This window comes from Miniopterus schreibersii (assembly GCF_964146895.1).
Source record: "Miniopterus schreibersii genome assembly, chromosome: 15".
Classification (NCBI taxonomy): domain Eukaryota; kingdom Metazoa; phylum Chordata; class Mammalia; order Chiroptera; family Miniopteridae; genus Miniopterus; species Miniopterus schreibersii.
This window is the reverse complement of record NC_138115.1, coordinates 52,993,763-53,016,746: the sequence shown is the minus strand read 5'-3', so window position 1 is coordinate 53,016,746 and position 22,984 is coordinate 52,993,763. Positions and strand designations below refer to the sequence as shown.

At 49.9% G+C, this 22,984-nt stretch overlaps 1 protein-coding gene across 1 annotated transcript in view; it reads left to right on the top strand.

The window, feature by feature from the left end:
* Positions 1 to 22,332, top strand: part of CNTN6 (contactin 6) — a 127,489-nt gene extending 105,157 nt beyond the window's left edge. Inside the window, exons 13-23 of the mRNA XM_081159966.1 lie at positions 5,608 to 5,783; positions 6,129 to 6,246; positions 6,870 to 7,028; positions 7,127 to 7,276; positions 10,260 to 10,330; positions 13,161 to 13,395; positions 13,502 to 13,617; positions 14,831 to 15,017; positions 20,072 to 20,184; positions 21,118 to 21,286; positions 22,055 to 22,332. Of these exons, the coding sequence (XP_081016092.1) occupies positions 5,608 to 5,783; positions 6,129 to 6,246; positions 6,870 to 7,028; positions 7,127 to 7,276; positions 10,260 to 10,330; positions 13,161 to 13,395; positions 13,502 to 13,617; positions 14,831 to 15,017; positions 20,072 to 20,184; positions 21,118 to 21,286; positions 22,055 to 22,158 (1,598 nt within the window). The 3' untranslated portion in view covers positions 22,159 to 22,332. The remainder of the gene's footprint in view (positions 1 to 5,607; positions 5,784 to 6,128; positions 6,247 to 6,869; positions 7,029 to 7,126; positions 7,277 to 10,259; positions 10,331 to 13,160; positions 13,396 to 13,501; positions 13,618 to 14,830; positions 15,018 to 20,071; positions 20,185 to 21,117; positions 21,287 to 22,054) is intronic.
* The last annotated feature ends 652 nt before the right edge of the window (positions 22,333 to 22,984 follow it).

Sequence of the window (22,984 nt, the reverse complement as noted above, 5' to 3'; positions counted from 1 at the left end):
AAATCATTTAAACACTGAAGTGGAGAGTGAATGGGGAAACTGGACTATGCTGACCACGATGACCCTGCGGTTGCACCTGCTCATGCTCGGCCGAGGTGGCGAGGCTGCCGCCTGCTGCAGGGGGTTTCGATCCCTGAGACACTGAGCAGGTGACCTTGCCCCCGGCTGAGGGGATGGAGCACATCTGGGCCTCACACAAGCGCCTGTACAAAGAGGAAAAGTATATTAAATGAAGATTAGCAACCTGTCCCCTGCTGCTTTGCCAGAGGGACTGAGGCAACGTCTCCATCGGGCCGATCGCCTGCTTGTTTGTCTTCTCTGTGCAGGTTTATTTCAGGGCCTTAGCTCTGACTTGCTATGTTTGCTTTTCCCAGTTAGTCATTTTCTTGTTTGGTTGGGTGGCTTAATTTTCTATGGACTTGACATTCATTCACTCCTCAGATCGATCCCACTTGCGTTCCCTCAAAATCAACCTGCCCTTGTCGTGGGGGGAGCCCCAAGGCCTGAACCCCAGGGCTCCCTTTCTTGGTATAAACACGTGTTTGGGTAGAATGCCTCTTCCGGTGGATTTCTGAGAAAGAATTCAAGAGAGATGCAAGTTTTTTGAGATTTGTGTGTGTGTTTGAAAACGTCTTTATTCTGAGCTTAGCTGTGGTTGGCGGTTTAGTTGGAGGCAGAAGCCCAGCTGGAATCTTTAGTCCTCAGGCCCCTGGGGCGGTCCCGGGCTCTGGAAGCCGAGGCCTGTGGACTCCTGATCATTGCCCGTGCACCTTGGCTCCCTCCCTCTGCAGAGTCTGTTTCTCCTGGGGCTCCAGCCTCAGACTCGGGGGCCCTGGGGCAAGTCTGTTCACAACCAGCACCCTGGGTGTCTGGGGCCCTCGGTCACCTGGGGACGCCTCCTTCTGAGCCCTGAACTGTCTTCCTGAGTAACTGAGTCATTTATTCCACTTCTTTTTCTGAGATATATACTATTTAAAAGTGAGATTTCCTACGCTGGGACTCTAGGTTACGTCTGTCTGTCTGTCTGTAGATAAGGGTATCTATTTGTGTGTGTAATTTATTGTATTTCATATATTTAGATACATATATACATTTATATAGGTTGTATCTAGATGGATGGATGGATGGATGGATACCTGTTTGTTTCCCTTTTCTGTGTACATTTCATAGCTTTTCTGCTTAACTTCTCCGTGATTTTAACTGTATCCTCCAGACGTTCTATTTCACTTTTATTTTACTATTTTAAGTTGTTTAGGTGTTTTCTTTCCCCACTGCTCCTCATATAATTTCTTGCCCTTCTTCCCCATCTGACATGATTGCTGGTAGGTTGTCTTTTCTGCTTTCCTTTCCTTGCAGGCTCTGTCATCCCAAACTGCGCTCTTCCTTTTTGTTTTAATCCCTGCTTTATGAAGAGATGCACAAAGGCACTCTGTGAGCCTTCGCTGTTTGCTCACATGGACAGTGGCTGCTGGAATCTTACAGAAACTCTGACCACGTGTGGGAGCCGACTGGCCTACTGCACTTCACGCTGGGGTGATGGGCCAGGATACTTCCTTGGGAAATTCTCAAGGACGCCGTATTCAGGTCTTTTTTTCTCAGGCTTATCAGATCCTCCGGATAACTGTCCCCCACTCCCGCCCCTGGTTCCCTGCTGGATAGCTAAGGACCAGCCGCCAGCACCCCGGGAGCCGAGTGAGGCTGCGGACACGGGTCTCTACTTCAGACCCGAGCAAGCCTCACGTCTTCCCCCAGCTGGCATCAATTATCCTGTTCAAGCTGTTACCTGAAACCTCCCGCTGACACGTGGCCTAGATTTTTCCAGCCCTACAAACATCTATCATTAAACATTAATAACACGGGAGAAAGTTCTGTCCTGAGCAGTGGAAGTAGCTTTATCACAAGAACATCACACCAGTTACCAGCCACAAATACTGCTAAAGTGTCTTTAAAATGAATAAAAATAAAGAATGAAGGGACTGTGAGCATGACCAAAGTGCTGGCAACACGGGGACCATCCTGTGGAGGAGAGACAGGCACAGGAGGGGGAGCCCGACTTCCCAGCGATTTTCTCCTCCAGAAGTTGGCTGGTTTCTAAGGGTATGAATCAGAAATACAAGCAACCAAACAGAAAGCAGAATATCGGGCGGAAATGTTGGTTGTTCCCGCAGTGCAAGGAAGACAAAAACTGTGGCTCAGAACGAGCCAAGCAGAATGAGACCTGCTGAACTACTCAGCCTTGAACTGAGACACCCGAAGGACTGTGTCCCGGTAATAAAAACAACAAAATCCGCCAGGACTTAACATGACTGCACACCAGACTCGACTCGCGTGAATTCCCGAACGGACTCAGCTCTTTTTCAGCTGCCCCCTTGAAAAAAGGAAATCTACTTGGGGAAAATAGAACAAAATAAAAACATTTACATTCTGACCCACGGGGCCTGGTGTTCAATGAACTGTCATGTCACCCCCCTGGAGTAGCTGGACCCAGGAACGAATGACCGAGCCAGAGAGAAATCAGACAGTGGCAACAGCTGATGGAAATATGGAAGCTACCAGACAAGGATTTTAAAACACATGTGATTAATGTGGTAAAGAAATATATAGGACAGGATGAAGAATTTAAGAAAAGAAAACCCATCTATTAAATACAAATTGGAAGCTGCAGAGCTGAAAAACGCAAAAGGTGAAGTTAAGAACAAAATAGTGACTTCATGCAAGGTTAGAAACAGGGGACAAGAGGATCGCCGGGGGAAGGGATGCGGGACTAGAAAGCACCCAGCCGGCAACACGCAGGGAAAACAGAGCCGGGAAGTCAGAGAGGCACGGACCTGCCAGGAGACGGCAGTGCCTCCAGGTCTGCAGACGTGAGAAAGAAGGTGAGTCATCAGGAAAATGACAGCAGGCGCCCTCTGTATAAGCCCCGCCGAGGAGAAGCGAAGGGGGGCTTGCAGGGCGCACAGTAGGAAGCCGAAGGGGGAAATCATCCTGATAATAAAGAGGCGTCATCCTGAGAAGACGGGAGCAAGCCTGGAAGTTGGAAGAGCAGCAGCAGTGAGGGGCCCAGCAGGCAGCGGGATCCTACCCCCAGCCGAACTATCCTCCCGAACGGAGACCCAATAAAGATGCTTCTACACAAACAAAACCGGAGAGAACGGGTCCCTTTCAAACAGGCACGAACATGCTAGCGACGCTTGTACGTTTGGAAGGACTGCGGTCCCAGCGCGAAGTGTCTAAATGGAAGGAGAAGGGGGAGGGACTGGAAGGCTCGAGGGTTAGCAGGCAGGGCTGCCCGAGGCCTGCAGGGTCAGGAAAGGGCCGAACGCTGAAAGTGTTTATTTCCAGCCTTCACAGGTTAACTAGTGAGAGAAAGTATCGGGGAATTTTGTCACCTGTTCCAAGTGCTATTTATACACTCGCTTCCTTCGTATGGTCTCTTAGCAACGTTTCCTGTAACGTCAGAGACCGACGAAGGCAGAGCCAACGTCTGAGCGGGGGAGAAAGATTAGGTGATTTTTCTCCTGCGCTTCGCCGCCTTGTGAGGGGGGCTGATGCCGCCAGAGGCACCTGAGCGGTAATTATTCTGCACAGTGACACGGAGAGACTGTCACCCACAGAAGGACGTTTCAACCGAGTGGAAGATACAAAAGAAACAAACAAAAATAACACTTTCTGGGTGGTCAGGAAAGACCAGTTACATGTTGGGTAAAAGTATCCCCTGGCTTCTGAAAATCTCGTTAGGGCTCAGGATGTGTGTAAAAGTGTGTTTGGCCATTAGTACGGGAACAAGGCCCATCTGTGTTTAAAGAAATCACGCTAAACAGTCCTGACAGAAGATTTGGGATAATTAGTTTTCGTGTCTCCTGGGGTGCCCGTAACCAGGGCTGTGTTCTGGACACATCACACTTTATTAACAGTGAGAATCTGAGTAAAGCTATTCATTGGAAACAGCATATGCTGGGCGTCCCAAAAAAATGTGCACACTTTGAAAGGTTATGAAGTCGGTGTTTATGAACATGCAGCTCATTTTCAAAATTTAGGAGAATCTACAGAAATGAATTATTTTTTCTGTCGACGCCTGTTTTCAAACTGATGACCGTTCTGGTCCAGGCCCTGCTGATAACGGGGAGCAGTGGAATCGCCAACATCAGGAATCACTGTATTTGGTATCTGTGTCCTCAATTCATGGGCTGTTGCCGGTTTTATACAGTAAATTTTATCTTTTCTGTGTCCCCATAAAACAAGTCAAGTGGCACTTTAGGATAAATTTTCTTTGTTCAAAGCTTAGTCTGGCTTCACTCACTATTTCAAATCAGTTAAACCTGAAAAGGGGTGGAAATGAAGTGAGTGATCCGCTGTGAAAGTGTATGCACATCTTTTGGGGCACCCTCTACTGTATTAAACCTTCCCTTACACTCTGTAAGAATAGAGTTGTCAGATCAAGTTATTTTCACATGATTTTTATCTCCCTGAAACAGACTGAAATGGTAAATATTAGAATCTGTAACTCTATGTATGCTGTCATTTGTATTTTGGACACTCTTCTAAAAGAGATGGGTCCCCGCTACTTTATAAGTGGAACGGGACCGGTGCCCCTCTATTCTGAAAAACAAATATCCCCCCCCATCATTTTCTGTCTTTCTTTTATTGTTATTGAAATTTACAAACACAGAAAAGCAGAGAAAATAGTGTAAGGGACTTCCGTGTACCCATCAGAAAGGGCAGACAGTCACCAACTCACGTCCGAATCTGCATCATCAAAGAGCGTGTGTTTCTGCCGCCCGGGCCCCTCTCCCGTTCCCGCGAGCACGGCCTTGTCTGGGCCGCTGCCCATGAGTTCTGGCTGGAGTGGCCGTGGCCATGGCCGTGGCCGTGGGCGAACCCTTGCGGTCAGAGACGATCTGTCTCCCTGAGTCTCTCAATCAGCCGTGGCAGGACGCTGAGCCCGGCCGGGGCACCTGGACTCGTCCTCTGACACTTTGCGGGCACCTGGGGAGCAGGTGCTGACGCTGCGGCTGACGTCTCTGGGGGAGGGTTTTACGGGAGATGATTCTCACACTGTGAAATCTGGATACAAAGGGAAACATTTTCATGCTGCATCTTCAGCGAAAATGGGAAATCGTCATCACAGCTGCATCAGAAGCAGAATGTGTCGTGTTCACACTCGCCCATGAAAACCAATGCCCACACGTCTCTATAAACGACTGCAGTCACGGTCCCACGGGCAGGGCCTGTGGCCTGGGCAGGCGATCGCCACAGACCCCTCAGGGCCACTGGGCGACTGAAGCGCGGTGGCTGGGATTTCAGGGGAAACACGTGGCGCCTCCTCCCGTATGGCGTGCTGTCTTTAGAAGTCCACAGCTTTTTAAATAAACCAGTTTCATATAAACTATGAATAAAACTGTTCAGTTTTATTACAAGTAATAAGGTAAACAGATTAATGCAGAAACATCTGAAAGCGGGGAGTGGCCTTTTCACCTTGAATGTACCGGGAACTCCACGTTGCACGTGTGAAATTCCAGACAATGGCAAACCGACTCCGAGCGTGCGTTTCGCGGCCCGGGCTGGGGTCTGATAAGCTTTTATGACGATGCTGCTCTCTCTCCGCAGAGCGGACGGTGATCACGGTCCCGCCTTCCCCCATGGACGTCACCGTGGGCGAGAGCATAGTCCTGTCCTGCCAGGTGTCTCACGACCCCTCCGTGGAGGTCGAATTCCTCTGGTCTGTCGACGGACACACCCTAGACCTAGAAAAGGGCGCGGCGCATTTCGAAAGGATCGGAGGAGTAAGTTGCTGGAAGGGTTAGGTGCTCAGTAAGCTGAACCGAGCCTCTGACGTGCGTGAATCAACGTCTCCGGTCAAGACTGCCCCGTGTGTCTTTGGTGGTGACCGCTGTCTGTCTAGGAAGCTGCGTCTGTTTCGTTTTATTTTGCTCGGTGTCTTTCACGGACGAGCCTGTGCTCAGAGCCAGTTATAACGAAGGGGCAGGGAAGGGTCCAGACGTGAGAAACGACAGTGGTGCCGGCCGGTCTCCTGACTTCGCCGCCGCGTGTCTGACGTTTACGCAGCTGTGAAACCCGGGGCCCGAGGGCCTACGGATGCTGTTACCCCTTCCCCGTTCTGTCTGCAGGGCTCCGTGGGGGATTTGATGATAAGGGACATTCAGCTAACTCACTCCGGGAAATACCTGTGCAGGGTACAAACCGCCCTCGAGAGCCTGTCTGCCGTCGCCGAAATCCTTGTCAGAGGTAAGCCGCGGACGCACATGAGCGCGTGGTTTTCCCTCCGCCAAAAACGTTCCTCAGTAAATGGCAGATCCTCCCCGGAGCAACCGCATCATGATAAGAAGTGCGATTATTTTAATTTTCTAAATTCCAGGTCCCCAGGGTCTGGGTGGCGTGGATCTGGAGAGTGAATGAGCACGTCTGTCTGCGTCTAGGGAAGGCGCAGGCTCAGCCAGCACCGTGGGTCCCTCAGACCCGGGCCTGCCCTCCCTTTATACTAAGCGGCCCGCGCAGAGCAGAGGGGGTGGTCTGCGCTCCCCCACCTCCCCACGCCCGCCGCGTTCGCCTGAGTCAGCTTTTGAGAGGGGCGGACGGCTCGGCTCTCAGTCTTTGAGATTAGTGCTTATCAGATGACGCTCAACCATCCCGTGGCTGGCGTTTCCCAATCTTCAAAGGAAGCATTTCTAGGCTAATCTCTCACCACGTAAGCGGAATTAATAGGACTTTATCTCAAGTAATGTGCTACAGTATATTATGTTCGACATTTTATTTTCTAAGCAGAACAGAAAAAGAAAATAAACTACCCATGTCCCAAATCCATAGATTTAATCATTTCCAATACAGTCATCAGGAAACCTATTTTGAAGGCCCCCCAGGTCCCCCCGAGGACGTCCGAGTGGACCACATTTCCAGCACCACTTCTCACCTCAGCTGGCGGCCAGGGCCCGACAGTAACAGCCCCATTCAAATATTCACCGTCCAGGCTCGGACACCGTTCTCCGTGGGCTGGCAGGCTGTTCCCACCGGTAAGGGACTCACGGGTTTTGGATAATTTGGTAGAACAAATGTTGTGTTGTTTGCTTGAGGGATTGGTTGTTTTTACCTGGTGTGTCCTTCTCTTTAGTTCCAGAAATTCTCAATGGTCAGACATACAACGCGACCGTGGTGGGTCTGAGTCCCTGGGTGGAGTACGAGTTCCGCGTCCTGGCTGGAAACAGCATTGGGATCGGGGAGCCGAGTAAACCATCAGAACTGCTGAGAACCAAAGCTTCAGGTAAGAAATCCGTGGCTCCCCAGAAGCCAGGAGACCGTGGACAGCACCGTTCTTACAGAAAACAGCAGCATGTCCTGTAGCATCCTGCCCCACCCGAGACAGAAAACCACTCTCACGCCCACGCTGTTAGCTGTTAGGTGCACGATGCAAGAAGATTTTCTCAGTGAGAGAGGGTTTGGTGACGCACACAGGTAGGAAGAGTTTCTCGGAAGCTGTCCTCTCATCTCCGCTACTTTCAGAGCCAACAGAGAATCTGCAGAGTCATAGATGCAGATGGGCTTCTGCTTGTTTCGCGACATGTCGCAGCCGAGGATGAATGGAGACTGTCGGGCGGCCAGCTCCCAGCTCTGGCCGGGCTGCAGTGTCACTGAGATGAGGGGAGTCCTAGGCTCATTTAGCCAAAGCACTGACAGAGCACCGAGCGGGTCAGGAGGTGCAGACCAAGTGAGACCTGTCCCTTCAAAGCCCTCCGAGTGGGTCCCACTCTTACGCCCCACGCCGGTCACCCTGGGTCTCCTCCCCGCGGGAAGCTAACAGAGGCGACCCGCTCATTCCGCCACCTGATCGAGGGTCACTCTGTCGTTGCTTCGGTTACAAGCACAAACTAGTTCAGGAACGTGTGCGCAGCTGTCGGAGGCCAGTAACTAGTCGTTTAAACTAAAGATAACGTTAGCGTTTTTATCATAAGATCGGGGCTGCAAAACAGCCCAGATGACAGTGAGATTGTGAGTTAAATCATCCTGGAGGTTCAGAGCTGAGGGGAGACCTTCGTTTTATGGAGGCGGGAAGGAAAACCAGGTGTTATGGGTGTTTAGGACAGAGTCAGGCTTTGAACCAAGGCCCCTGGATTTTGGCTCAAGCGTGGTCCACATCAGGTGGCCTTCGCCTGCATGAGCAAGGGACTGGCACAGGAAATGTGCAAACACAGACATTCCAGGGGGGCCCCCAGACTGATCGGCCGACTGCAGTTCACAGGGGCGTTAGCTTTAGTTCTAGGTGCTTCCGGCTGACTGATGCTACGGTAGCTTTGGGTGGGGCTGGCTCTGAAGTTCTTACAGCAGAGTTTCTGTGTCCCCTTCTGTCAACCATCTGAGTGGCAGGAGGAGCCTTAGTGTCCACAAGGATCTCCCCGAGGCTCCAAATCGTAGGGACCTGTGTGTTTCTGTTTTGCATCATCAAAGACAATTTTCAGTATGGTTTTAGGTTTAGTATAGGTCATGTGAAAATTGAATAAAGAAAGGAACTCTATTCCCCAGAATATTGAAGTTTATAAATTACAGCATCATTTTAAATAGTTTCCATAAGTATGTAAGCTATTTACTGGTCCTGTAGTAATGTCACCATGAGCAGTCGGGGACCAGAAACCCGCAAGCACAGGACCCACTGACTCACGATGCTTCTGGCCAAAGGCGCTGGGAGACGTAGGTCTAGGTGGGCGCGGAGGCAGGAGCCAATCTCTAAATAAATTAGGGAGATCAAGGCAGACAACCTGCGGGTCAGTTTGAACATGAAAATGGATAAAGTCTGACAGGGGCCATTATTAAAGAACAGTCGGATTAGTAGATAACGGTCATTAATAAACATCCCTACGAAATGGGAGTAAATAAAATAACCAGCCCAGATGCATCTCTGGGTCCCGACGGTGGGAGGAAACTTTGAAATGAGCAGTTAGGCCTCAGGATTTCATTTACCAGGTACTCTGCCCACCTCTGGGTAGTGAGCAGAAGAGATCAGACACAGAAACCTGCACAGAACTCAACATTTTAAAGCTTATCCAGCAGATATTTCCATCATCACAGATGTGGGGTCCTTCTGTCATTATTTCAGGGAAAAGAGGACTTTTACATGTTTAAAGTCAAACTCCAGTGCGCTGCACACTAGAGCGCTTGCACCCACAGTGAAGGGCACACAAGGTGTCCCCAAACGCGTACACACTGAATGATCATAAAGTCAGAGCTTATAATCATTTTCAAAATTTAAAAGAATCTACAGAAATGAGTAATTTTTTTGTCAACGCCAGTTTCCAAACTGGTGACCGTCCTGGTCCAGGCCCTGCTGATAACGCGAAGCAATGGAATCGCCAACATCAGGGATCATTTCGTGCGGTATTTGTGCGCCCTCAATGCGCCAACTGTTGCTGATTTTGTATCATAAACTCCATCTTTTATGTGTCCCCATAAAAAAAAAAGTCTAGTGGCACCTCAGGATAAATGTTCTTTGTTCAAAGGTTAGTCTGGCTTCACCCACTATTTCAAATCAGGTAAACCTGAAAAGGAGTGAAAGTTAAGTTAGTTATCAGCTGTGAAAGTGTGTGAACATTTTGGGGGAAACACCCTGTATTTTTCTAATTCATAGAAATGATCCGTGTCTGGAAAATCTACCCCAGAGCCTTAGAGAGCTGGGGTAAAGCAGACTCCCCTCCATCACATTTTGGGGGTGAAAAGTTAGAGGAGACATCCATCTGTTCTTTGCTGAGAGATCTGCGACTCAAACATGGTTACAAAACAGGAATTTATTTAATTATGTATCATTTAAGAATTTATTTTTAAATGTTCAAACATCCTGATGACGACCCAAAAGAAAAAAGTTATTTTAGTTTGTTTACTAAGAAGAAGGGAATTAATTAATATCTGGCTGGGAAACGTGTTCCCAGCACAGCTGTATAATCAGGCGCTAAATCACGGTGTCACTCTCACCCCCTGAACGGAACAGTGTTCTGCCAATTAGCAGATGATACATAATAATGTCAGATACACGATGTTGCTGGGCTTTTAATTAATTCTGGAGCCGGGTGCTCATGTATCAGACAGGAGGCCGTCCTCGCTCAGGAATCCGGGTCTGGGTAAACATCGTTTGTGTTCATTAACGGTGCCAGGCTCCCTTGCAGCTGCCGCGGGGCTCCTGGGGGTGACACCCACAGGCGAAGGCCCCGATGGAGACGCGCCGTCCTAACCGTGGCCGCGTTTCTCTGGTTGCTTTTCAGTCCCCGTCGTGGCTCCAACCAACATCCAGGGAGGCGGGGGAAGCCGCTCGGAGCTCGTCGTTACGTGGGAGGTAATTTTCTGTTCAACTGAGTTGTTTTGAAGGAAGAAGATGTAGCTGGCCAGGAAGAAAACTGAAAAACAAGTTGGGTGCATAAAAATACATGGCAGGGAAGGCTCCTGAGGAAGCTGGGACGGGGAGGGTCTGGGAGCGTTTCTCGGCCCTCCTGGGGTGAGAGAGCCCACTGAGGGAGCGCAGTGCTCGTCCAAACGCAAGGAAAACCGCCTGACTGTGCGCGGAGGGGCCCGGAGCGTTTCCACCCTCGTTTGGTGAACTGCACCGGCCTCGGGGACTGTCCTTCTGAGTTAGATGCAGAGTGCGGGTGGGAATCAGCTGTTTTCCTTTCCTTGCTCTCTACACCCTTCCAGCCTGGTCCTCCTGCATCTATCAGGGCTGGGGGACCTTTTTTCTGCCAAGGGCCATTTGGAGATTTCTAACATAATTTGTGGGCCATACAAAATGATCGACTTAAAAATTAGCTATGAAAAAAGCTCCTAGATTTATTGAATTTCGACTCCCGCCTGCAGTTGCCTTGGCAGGGCCAGACCAGGTGATTTCTCAGGCCCGGCATTCCCATCCGACTAGATGAAAGCGTAGCAGACAGAATAGCTTTTATGTCATTATTTTAAAGTATTAACCTATTTGTACTTATTAAAAACTCAGCCGGGCTTATTGTTATAAATTTTAGGCCTTCCACCCCCTGAAGTTCCTCACTGTAGCCGCTCAGGCCTCCCCGGCCTGGACGTCTCACTGTGACAGGGACGCAGAGCCGGAGCTCTGCCTTTCCTGGGTTTGCCCCTCAGCTTCTCCCTCCTTGTCCACCAGGTGACCCCCAGCGTCTCCAGGGGTGTCGGTGTGGGGTGGGGAGAAGAGAGACCAAACACGTCTGATTGCAGGTGCACTTGTAATGGGCCTTGGTGCTGGTATCTGTTGACTGGTATATCTCAGGGTGGTTTGGATTTGTTTGACTTTTTGGGGGGTGGACAATGACTGGGAGACGGGGTCTCAGAGGTGCCCCCTGGAGCAGGTGCCGGCGTCGGGAGCTGCGCTGGGTGCTCCTTCAGGCCTCACAGCGAGGTCAGGGGTCGGTGACGTCACTTCCTGATCCGAAACCCGGGGCCTGGAGATGTGCTGTCGGTGGGCCGAGCAGCATCTGAACACAGGCCTCACCCTGGCTCCTCACTTCCTCCTGAAGTAGATTCCAGCCGTCCCGGGTCCCGGGTGATGTCTTGGTTCAGGTGGGGCGGGTCCTGTGGACCTGCCTCAGGTAGTAAGCTCATCAGATACGCTGGTTCTGCCAACACGCCGCCCACAAAGCGTGAGTCGGGAGTGAAGCGGCAGAGGGGCTGCTTCTGTGGGCGGTGAGGGGCTGGTCCAGGCTCCGGTTCCTCCGAGGCTGAGGCGGCTTCTCAGAGTGAGCAGGGCGCGGCCGGCCCACCGCACTCTGTGCCCCGGGCGCAGACTTTACTGAAGGTCGGTGGCGATGGTTTTACTCGGTCTACAGGTGGGTGGGGAATACCACGCCAGTCATTCTCACATAGAGGTGAAGTGAATTACCAAAACAGTGACGTCTTTCCATGGCTTACTGTGCCCTTTTCTTTAAAGCAAGACCCCATAGACCATGGCACACAGGCCGAACCTGGCTGCTCCGTTTTCATGACCGAATTCACCCACCTCCACGCCCACTCTCGCACGCGTTATACATGACGACTCCCTCACCCTCTCGCCGGAGACCGTATGGCCCCTGGTGCTTAAAATATTTACTACTTGGCCCTTTGCAGGAAAAGCTTGCTATAAAATTAAAGTCATTTCCTCTGTGTGTGATTTTCTGGGAACATCAGATATGCAGAATCTTGCAGAAGCTCCATTCACAGATTCGTGAATGTCGCTTCCCACTCAGCATTCACTCTGGCCTCACGTCCACACACACAGAGCCCGATGCTGCCGGCGCCGGGGTGTTAAGGAATCTGTGAATTTATTATTTTTTTTGTTAATTCTTACCGAAGGATATTTTTCCATTGATTTTTAGAGAGAGTGGGAGGGAAGAGGGGGTGGAGAGAGAGAGAGAGATCAACTAGTTGCCTCCAGCACACACCCCAACCAGGGCTGGGGATGGAACCTGCAACCCAGGTACATGCCCTTGACTGGAAATCAAACCCACGACCCTCCAGTGTGCGCGGCAGACAAATGCTCTAAGCCCTGAGCAGCACAGGCCAGGGCAGGAATCTGTGGATTTAGGGAGAGGTGCCTACGTGAGTTTGAGCCACAGAAGGCACATAGTAACTCGGGTCAGTCAACACTAGCTCTGCTCAAGCACTAGGGGTACAAAAAGTGAATTTTAAAAAGGTCCAGGTGCTCAGGGGCCAACAGGCAGGACGGCCCTAACCCGGCCTGGAGGAAGGTCAGAAACGGCCCCATCAGGACACGTCTGAGCTGTGTTTTGCAGAACTTTGGGAGAGAGACCAATTCTGGCCTAAGGCCCTGCTGTTGTGGACGGAGTCAGATCCACTGGTTTTCCAGATTCACTCTAAATTCATTAATATGAATATAAAATTTTTTAACTTATAAAATCTTGCAATCCTCTAAGTCATTTTATTATAATTTATGAATAATCTTGGAGGGGCATATAAACATATAAAACCTGTTTTCCATTACTATTTAAAATTCTTATTTAGTGATCTGAGCATCTTCAATTGGGACCATTTTCCGAATTGGCATTTGAAACAGGAGTATTATTAGTTTTCGCTGCTTATTAAACAGGACGGTTGTCTGTGTTGGATAAACATGACAATAGCTCTGTAATTCATCCTGTAAACACACCGTGTTGGTTGCTCCGCCCCAGCCCGTCCCAGAAGAACTGCAGAACGGAGGCGAATTCGGCTACGTGGTCATGCTGAGGCCCGTGGGCTCCACCGCCTGGATCCAGGAGAGAGTCCCCTGGGTGGAGTCCTCACGGTTCGTGTACAGAAACGAGAGCGTCACCCCCCTCTCCCCCTTCGAAGTCAAAGTGGGCGTGTACAACAGCGAAGGGGAGGGGGCCCTGAGCACCGTGTCCATCCTCTACTCGGGGGAAGACGGTAGGTTGCGGTCAGCAGCGACGGTCCTCCAGACCGTGGGCGTGTTCTGAGTCCATGTTCCACGAACTCCCTACTAATGCTGGTTGTGTCTTTCTCTGGATGGCAGAGCCTCAGCTGGCCCCAAGAGGAACCTCTGTCCAGAGCTTCTCTGCCTCGGAAATGGAGGTTTCGTGGATGGCCATCGCCTGGAACAGAAACACCGGGCGCGTGCTGGGCTACGAGGTGAGCCAGGAGAGGTCATTCCCCTCGGCACCTGCCAGTCCCGCTGCTCAGTAACAAGTGTGTGTGTCCAAAACCACAGATGGGGGCCAGCGATCAAATCAGCAAAGGGTAGCATTTAAAAAGTGATGAGAGAGTATCTCGTTTATTTATGGAAACTGCAGTCCTGTTTGTTACTTGGGGAGAGGTGAACATCGGATCCTCCATGACCTTAGACCTTAGACGGATTTCCCTGGGACACCTGCTCTGTGAGCCGGAGCACGGCCTGGAAAGAACATCACCTTGGAAATGGCAGTGAAGTGACAAGGAAAATCCTAAACCTGCCGTTTATAAATATGGTCCATGTTGCGTGAGGCACATCCCTTCGTGCTCACGGGCCTTCATTTCCACAAAGAGATGGGACGTATTCCTGGTAACAGATGACTTTGCTTTGGAGTTAGAATCGAAGTACAGTTCCAGCCCCCCCTTAATTCTGCCTCCCACGCTTCTTGTTTTCTTTTCACATGAACCCTCTGGTCCAAACATAAAGTTGTGCTCGTGTGACAGGGGCCTCTGCCCCCCCCCGATGCCTCAGCTCGCAGCTGAGCCCTGCTCCCCCCTCGGCCGGTCCTGGCCTCCCTCCCCTGGGCAACTCTCCCATCGCGACGTCTTTTCTTCACAGTCTTAGGCACCGTTTTCTCTATCACCTCCCGGAAACCCGTCCTCTGCGCTCCTCTCACGTATGTTCCAGCCTTGCAACTAGATTGTAAGGGGCTGGACGGCAGCTACATGCTTTGTTCTCTCTGGTTGTTTTCAAGGTGCCTGAAACCCACTAATTCATAGGGAAGGCGCAGTATTAGCTGAGTTATTGATTAACCCATCATTCAAAGACTCCGGAGAAAATGTCCATAGCAAAACATCGTGCCAGAAGTCTTTGATTGGTGGTGTGAATTTTGTTCTGGTCTGAGCTATTACATACGCTTTCTTTAAGCTGATAACCTTTGGATATCGCATGAGTATTTTGTTTTGGTAATTGAGAACACCCAGGTTCTCTCATTTCCATTGCACAGTTCTATTTTTTATTTGTTCCCTAGAAAGATTAGACTGTAGTTTGCGGCTATTGTATGACCCATGTAATCAGAAGCTATCCTGCCATTTATGCTCCACCAGCCGCCTAGCTGCTGTGGTTTGCTGGTGGCAGGGGAACCTTGACGGCTCGCTCTGTCTCCGTGACCAGGTCTTGTACTGGACAGACGACCCCAGGGAACCCGTGATCGGTAAGATCAGAGTCCGTGGAAACGTCACCGCCAAGACCATCACAGGGCTGAGGGCCAACACCGTCTACTTTGCCTCCGTCAGAGCCTACAACACCGGCGGGACGGGGCCCTCCAGCCCCCCGGTCAACGTCACGACCAAGAAGTCCCGTAAGTACACCTCGCGCCCCCGGCAGCGGGGCCAGCGGAGCGCAGGCAGGAGCCCTCGCTCCGTCTCCCTTCCCCTCCCACCCCGGCCCTACTGGTGGCTTTGTTTGGTTGATTGGCTCGTCTGCTAAATAAGGGTAATTGTTGAAACTTTCTGGTAACAATCAAAATGAGCTGGTTTGCTATTTTTGGAATTCCAAATAAGGAACTATTCTGAGCATATGGGTGAACTACAGACAGTGCAATATTGAAGGACCTGGACCGAGACGCCCTCTCCCAGCCTGAGCCCAACACCGGGCCTCCCCTCCCTGGAACGTTAGGGGTTCCTAAAATCTTTCAGTCTCAATACCCCCCACTGTACATGAGGACAGAGAGGTACCGTCCCCTCACAAGGCTATTTCTTTTTTAGAGATAATTTCCTTTCTTTGCATTTCTCTAAGTAGGAAAGCACAGCTACTTTTTCCTTCTCTTCCCTTTATAAACGTGTTTCAGAAATTTCCTTCCCGGGTCACAGAAGGACGTCAGGTTTTGGAGACACTGAAGCAGCTCTGAGTCCATGTGCTGTCCCTGCACCCAACCTTGACTTTCCACGTCCCGGGACGTCACTGAGGTTACCTCTGACTAGTGGTGACGGCAAACCCCCCGCATCCTTCATGCACTCACAGTCACGTCTAGGTTCTCAGTCTGATGTCTGACCATCCATCATAAACTGAGAGCACAGCTCACCTTTACCGAAACCTCTGCCCCTTCTGCCTGGGCCAGCGAAACAGGAGACAGAGCCTTTGGGGGGAACTACGGTGATTCCATCAAACATTCAAGGACACAGGGCCTCCAGTGAGCCACACACGGGGTGGGTGGCCTGAGGGAGATTAAATCAGACCAGGTCCCTGCCTTTGGGCAATTTCCCTTCTAGTGAAGAGTCAAAACAAGAAAAAACCAAGGCCATGAAATAGTCCTGAATTGCGAAAGGCACCCTGAAGGAAACAAGAGGCTGAGATGGACGTAAGGAGCCGCGCTGTGTGGGGAAGGCTGCCTGTGTCCACGAGAAATGAAGATGAAGAGGAGCCCGTGGACAGGGGGCCTCCACGTGGAAGGAACGCGCCAGCTCCTGCTACCGGTGCTGCTGGCGATGACGACAGCTGGCTCTTATTTATTATTATTTCAATCCTCACCTGAGGATATTTTCTCCATTGCTTTTCAGAGCGAGTGGAAGGGAGAGAGAGAGAGAAACATCCATGTGAGAGAGACACACCTATTGGCTGCCTCCCACACGCGCCCCGACCGGGGCCGGGGATCGAGCCTGCAGCTGAGCTGCGTGCCCTTGACGGGAATCGAACTGAAGACCCTTCAGTCTGAGGCCGACGCTCTAACCACTGAGCCCCAGCCAGGGCAGGACAGCTGGCTCTTCACGAAGCACCAGTGATGTAACAGCAAGTCTCATAACGAGGTCTTCCCAAAAGACAACTGAGGGGCGCTCAAAATATAGTGTGATCCACGTAGACATCACTTAAATGGAATTTAGATTTACAACTAAAGAGAGAAAAAACAAATATATCAACTCCAAGGGGACTAGAAAAAAAAAGGCACCGCTCCCCAAGAAAGGGGTGCTCAGGCCCAGCAGCAGAAAGCGCCCGCAGTTCTGGTTCAAGCTGGCCCCTGACCGTGACTGACCAGCTCTGGATTTCTCTGGTGGGGCATGTGCCATCACCCATATTTAGACATAAAGGGAGCATTGAGCTTTCATTTCCTCTCGCACTCATGTTCTCGCTCCCTCCCAAATGTCAACCCCATGCTGTTACCTAGAGCTGCAACAGAAGAGGCTGCTTTCTGAATCGAGTTCACAGTGGGAACCACAGTTGAATGTAAATGCCGTCTCTGGGAAAATTGATCTGCACTGTGGAGGCCGGTGCGGTTTGCTCTGTCACTTGATTAACAGAAAATGACTTACTCTTTGGAAATTGCCTGCAAAGATTTTTTTTGAAAATTAGAAAAGTGCTTGTTGGTTGAGTTCACCGTTGACCGACACGTGTGAACATCCACGGCACGAGTTTCGTGTTATCCATATGGCCTTAGTTGGTTTTTCAAGATAACAGAAATCTGTTTCATCATAGATATTTGCAATTCAGTTTAATCAGTTTCATAAAACTCATGATGCAGATCTGTTAACAATGTTCACGATAAGGTGCCTTCTAAAGCAACTCTCAGGAACTTTTATAAAATACCAGGCAGATGGCTTTGACACTGGAGTCACACTAAGGGGCAAAGATGAGAAAAGCTATAGACCACGGAAATGCCCCAGATAACAGCTGAGGCTCTACCACTGTATCTACCATACAGAAAGCACCCGGGCTCAAGTCTTGAATGCACCCTGATTATATTTAAGATGTGAATCATTTGCAAACTTTGGAATTGAATTATTAGGAACAAACCACTTTGAACACAATGAGAAATTGATGATGTCATAACACCACAGTGGGTAACTGCCTCGCTCAGAAGAGAGAATTCACAGACCCTGAGCTGTTTAATATGCACCACTAACCAAGTGAGGAATAGCTCATTTTATTTGATGTATGCTGAAACATTTACAAACTAGGAGATTTTAGTCCCATTCCAAAGATGGGAAAAGCAGGCCTCTTGGAGGAGCCTGGATACAGGTTCCAGTCTCTGTTTACACGACTGACCTCCCAGCCCGAGCTCCCTCTCCATAGAACCCCCCAACTCCATGTGCACAGATGCCTGGCTCTTCTCTGGTGGGTGAGGAAACAAGTGCAGACGTCCCAGTGCCACAGCCACGGTTACGGCCACGGCCATGGCCACGGAGCTCGTGGACGTCAGTTCTGTCCCAGCCCGGGCTTTACCAACAGATTTACAGTGTAGAGAACAGTTTTATCTAAACAAACCACCACACCAAACAGACGCAGCTATAGATGGCACCTTCCAAATCCATCACTGCCCCTGACGTCGAAGGAGGGGATTTATCTTTTCTCAGTATCGATCGTATGAGGTTGTTAATGTTCTGTGCTGTTCTGAAGAACAAAGATAAAATAAATGTGTCACAAGAGTAAACTCGACATTGAAACTGTAGCACCTTGTGAGAATCCTCATGCGGCCTCTGTTACAGGCCTGGAGCGAGCTGGGCTGGGTTGAGGGAGAACAGCCACAGGGCGCTATCTGGTCGTCCTTCAGGAATACACTGCTGAGCAGCGAGCACAGAGGGCTGACCACCTGCCCCACTCTCAGCCTTGGTTTGACTGGGCTTCTGCTGCCCAGGAGGGCAGAGGGCAGGTCCCCCCGCCAGGCCTGCCCATCCTGGGAATCCACGGGGACTGCTGTGGGCTTGGCTGCGGAGTAGCCCGGATTACTGGACGGCGTTGATGAGTGGACAGGTCGCCCTGGGTCACTGCGGATCTGCCCACAGCCCGGGGCATGATTAGCATGCCTGAGAGTCACCGCCCGCCGGCTCCCGGTGGCACAGTCCGCCAGCAAAGGCTCGTGTGCTGCGGCCGCTGGTGCGCTTGGACAGGACACCTGCCCTTGATACATTGTAACCGCACACAACGGCAGGAGTAACTGTAACTCCCGTGAGAATCGCTAAGGAACCAGGAGCTGAACTATGAACGTCCCACTGCACGCGGGGGCGGGAGCAGCTGCGTGACCGCCGCGAGAGAGACCCCGTGGGCTCGGGGCCGGGGGAGTTTCTATAACACGACGGGGCCCGCGCGAGGGGAAGCCACAGCTGGGTCCCCTCCAAACGCCCTCCTTCCCGGTCCCCGGCCCGGCGAGTCGCATGCGCCCCTCGGCTGCGGATTCGAGCCGAGGCCCGAGGTCCGGCTGGGCGGGTCCCCCGCCGCCTCTGCCTCCTGCCCAGTTATTTTTAGTGCCTCCAGCTTTTTAAGTCTAAAAATCCCTCCTGCGGCCCAGAGCTTTGAGCAGCGGCTGTTGCCAAGGGGAACGAGGTAGGAAGTCGGGAGGCGGGACTCCGGGGAGACTCGCGCTCTCATTGGCTGCAGGCTTCGGCTCAGGGGCCCAGGCCTGGGCTCAGCTTTTCTGGGGCAGGATTTTCCAGGTGGGCCGGGTCCCTGACCTGTCCGTCTGTCCTCCCTCCCCCCTTCCTCCCAGACAGCAGTAATTCCAGGGAAACAAAAGCCAGGGGCCGGGCTTGGAGTAGCCACCTTTCGGGCGGTCCCCCAGCTTGCAGTGACTTCCCTTTCTCTGGGACCCCAGCAGCTCTGTTTGCCTTAAATGACATTCTCCCTTCTCCCTCTCAGCTAGTCAAATGGGCTAAAATGGACTTAGGGCCAGATTGAGGCAGCCATCAGCTCTGTCCTGGGAATTCCAGCCTAGACCCCCTGTGGCCACAGGTTTCCAACCTCAGGTGTGGTGGTCGGCCATGGTTTCGGCCACCAGCCCCGAGAGTGACAGAGAGAAGTGGTCCTGAGTGAGCCCAGCCGCCACTCGCAGCTGAGAAGCAGAGGAACTGCTTGGCTACTTGACACTTCTTTGCCCCTCCTGAGTCTGTGCTCCATCCCACCGGAGTTCTAAAAGATTCCCTGTATCCTTCACTACTTACTACTAATTTTTGCTTAAAACATCTTGACTTGATTGCTATTTACAGTCAAAGAGTCCTGACACAAGGTTAAAGAGTAAGAGACAACTCAGAAGGAACCCTCTGTGTCCACACGTGTCAAAGGTTTGCAGCCTGAATTTGTTTGATGTGCGTGTTGACAGACAGACAAGTGGAGCACTAGGAAGAGGGACCCTGTCTCATTACATGTGGCAAAGTAAAAAAACAACAGCAACGATTCATAAATTAACCCCGGACATGCGACAAGCGTTATTAATTCATAAGTTCATCACGGACATTCCCAAATGACCAGGATTTGAACGAATTTGCTTACTCTAATTAGAATTAATGTGTTGTGTCACATGATACTGAAAACATTTTAGCTCCTTCCGTGCTAATCGCCCAGGAGTTACTGTTTCTTTCATGTTGACAGGTCACAGAGTAACCATCAGCTAATGAATATTCATTTAGATCTTTGATTATCTCTTTAAAGCTCCGAGCCAACCCCCAGCTAACATTGCATGGAAGCTGACGAACTCCAAATTATGCCTGAACTGGGAGCACGTGAAAACCATGGAAAATGAATCTGAAGTGCTCGGCTACAAGGTGACTATCCAGTATCTCCTTTAATCCTATCAATTAAGTTACTGAAGAACCAGGAAGGTCACAGCCAAATATGAAACACATTTCACGCATGTGGAAATGGAGGAATCTTTCTACAATACGTGCTGAAAATACTTAGCGTTGCTGTTTTTAACTTCTTCCCTGAAAAGCTTTATATCCTGAGGTCCATAATGTGTCATGGAGCATGAAGACATAAAACGCCATAGTTTGCAAGAATTTTTCTTCCAGTGACTCTCCTTGCCTTCAGAAAATGAGGGTGTATGTGTGGGTAGTAAATGTGAGTGAGATGGGAGTGGGGTCAAGGAATATTATTCCAGTAGATTTTCTGGAACTTAGTAAGATGGGATCATTTACCAACATAAGAGGAATCAGGCAGGAGCCCAGTCAGATACCCAGAGCACGTAACTTCCATCAGAGCTGATGGGCGACCTCTGGCAAATGCACATACTCAGAAATCTGAAATGGAGCCCAGATACCCAGTGCCTTCTCACAGCAAGCCTCAAAGAGAACAGCCTCGAGCTATTTAATTAATAGAGATAAATCTATTCTCATTTCAGAAGCATTGGCCAAAAAAGCACATCTTTTCCTTATTATTAAATTTTCAAAAAAAGGCATAGACTGGGTACTTCCATCCAAGGAGTACAGCATTTAAGTTTATCGATTGATTGATTTTAGAGAGAAACGCTGATTTGTTGTTCCACTGATTCATGCATTCACTGGTTGATTCTTGTATGTGCCCTGACCAGGGATCGAACCCACAACCTTGGTGTATCAGGGCAATGCTCCAATCATCTGAGCTACCTGGCCAGGCCAGGAGTCCAGCACTTATAACGACGTGTCTTTTGTGTTCCTTAAGAGTGTCTGAATCTTAGAAGAGGAACATGTCCATTTAACCCAATTCCCCATTTTATTCAGATCCTGTACCGGCAAAACCGACAGAGTAAGACCCACGTGTTGGAGACAAACAACACGTCGGCTGAGCTGCTGGTCCCGTTCGAAGAGGACTACCTGATTGAGATTAGGACAGTCAGCGACGGCGGGGACGGAAGCAGCAGCGAGGAGATCAGGATTCCAAAAATGTCCAGTAAGTTGGGTCACCGTGGCTGTTGTAGACTTTGATTCCAGCTGCACCATGAAATCTGGGCTCTGTGGTTCCTTTCAGTTCTCGTTTACACGTTGGGTGAAAAAAATAAAAGGTCTGTGTTTCCATTGAATTGTGAGCAAGGGGTGATGTCTGTTTTTCCTTAACCCCTCAAATTTAAACATGTTTGCACAACACACACAGCTTTATGTTTCCTCCTTTGAATCCCAAAGATGAAAAACTGTGTCATTGTGTGTGATTCGTCCTATTGGACAAAAATCACACAGCTTTTCCATGGACACGGGCGGGCTTCGGCGCAGGGAGAGCAAGTGCATGCACACCTTTCCCGCCCCCGTGGCAGACATCGCTAATCACGGAGTCCATGCCGAGCTGAGTCACAGGCCCTCGGGTACAGTGCTCGCAGCCGGTAGCACCGGTCAGTCCCGGTGAGCACAGAACCGTGTGTCGTTTCTGCTGCAGATGAGTCAGTGACTCGTCGCCTGAAGCTGCCTCCGGTGAAAGTCGTCAGCCACCGGGAGTCGGCCAGGCCCCATCCACCCTGCAGTCAGACTTGGCCATTTGGGCATTTTCATCAGTTTATTTTTGAATTTAAAACAGAGGGCAGGATTCTTCCTAAAATGAAACAAGTGTTTGTTCTAAAGTATATTATTAGGAGAAAAATGCCAATATGCATTTGGGTCAGGAAGAATTCATCTGACAAGCAATCTTACTTTTTCTCAGGAGGTTGTGTTTTCCCTTTATATCCTGCAGGTTTGAGCTCCAGAGGAGGTCCAGTTGCAGAACCCGGCGTCCACTTCCTGTCCCTGGTCGTCACCACTTTTTACTGGTTTGCTCTTCAGCCGCTTACACGATGAATCCATACATCCTGTGAGGCGTCTGAAGGCGTGTCGTTCTGTACATACGCTCCCCAGCCCCTGCCCGAGATACATTCTTATCACAGACTTGTTTGGAAAGAAAAAACATGTATATTATTAAGATCTTGTAAATATCTATGGTACAGTAATAAAGCAATTTTAAACCCTTTGAATTTAAAGTCTGCACATGATTGCACTCATTCCAAAGGTGCCAAATTAATCTGTGGACTTTAACTGCTCCGGCTTTCAAGTGACTTATAGGCAGAGTATAAATAACTCCCCTTGATGGCGATGATAAATTGAACTAGATTGCAGCTATCATAGCTAAAATGTACATTTTTACATGCTCTCGGCAATTTACTTCAATATTCAAAATTTTTACCCTACTTAGAAATAAAATAAAATGATGTGCTTCTAGATGGGATGTTTCAAAAATGTGAGCATTCCAAAGGTGACACACTTCTATCTCTGAATCAAGTTGGGACAAGAAATAGCTGTACCAATAATATGCTTCTAACACAGTTTCTAGGAGGTTCAGTGCTAATTATGGCAGAAAAGGGGCTGGATGGCAAAGAAAAAGGGAAATAAACACCCACCTAAATCTAAAAGTCTAGTATACAGGAAGCAGCTCCTCATCGCAAAGCTTAATTTTCAAACAGTTCTGTATTCTGCCAAGGAAGCTGTTGCATGAACAAATCTCAGGTAATTATGACAAGTTGTTAGCAATGTATGTGGCCTTATTTTTGTACAATAAGTAAATCTGGGAACAGCATTATTAAACCAGGTTTTTGACATTTTGGTCCAACTATTTCTTTGCCAGTCTTCT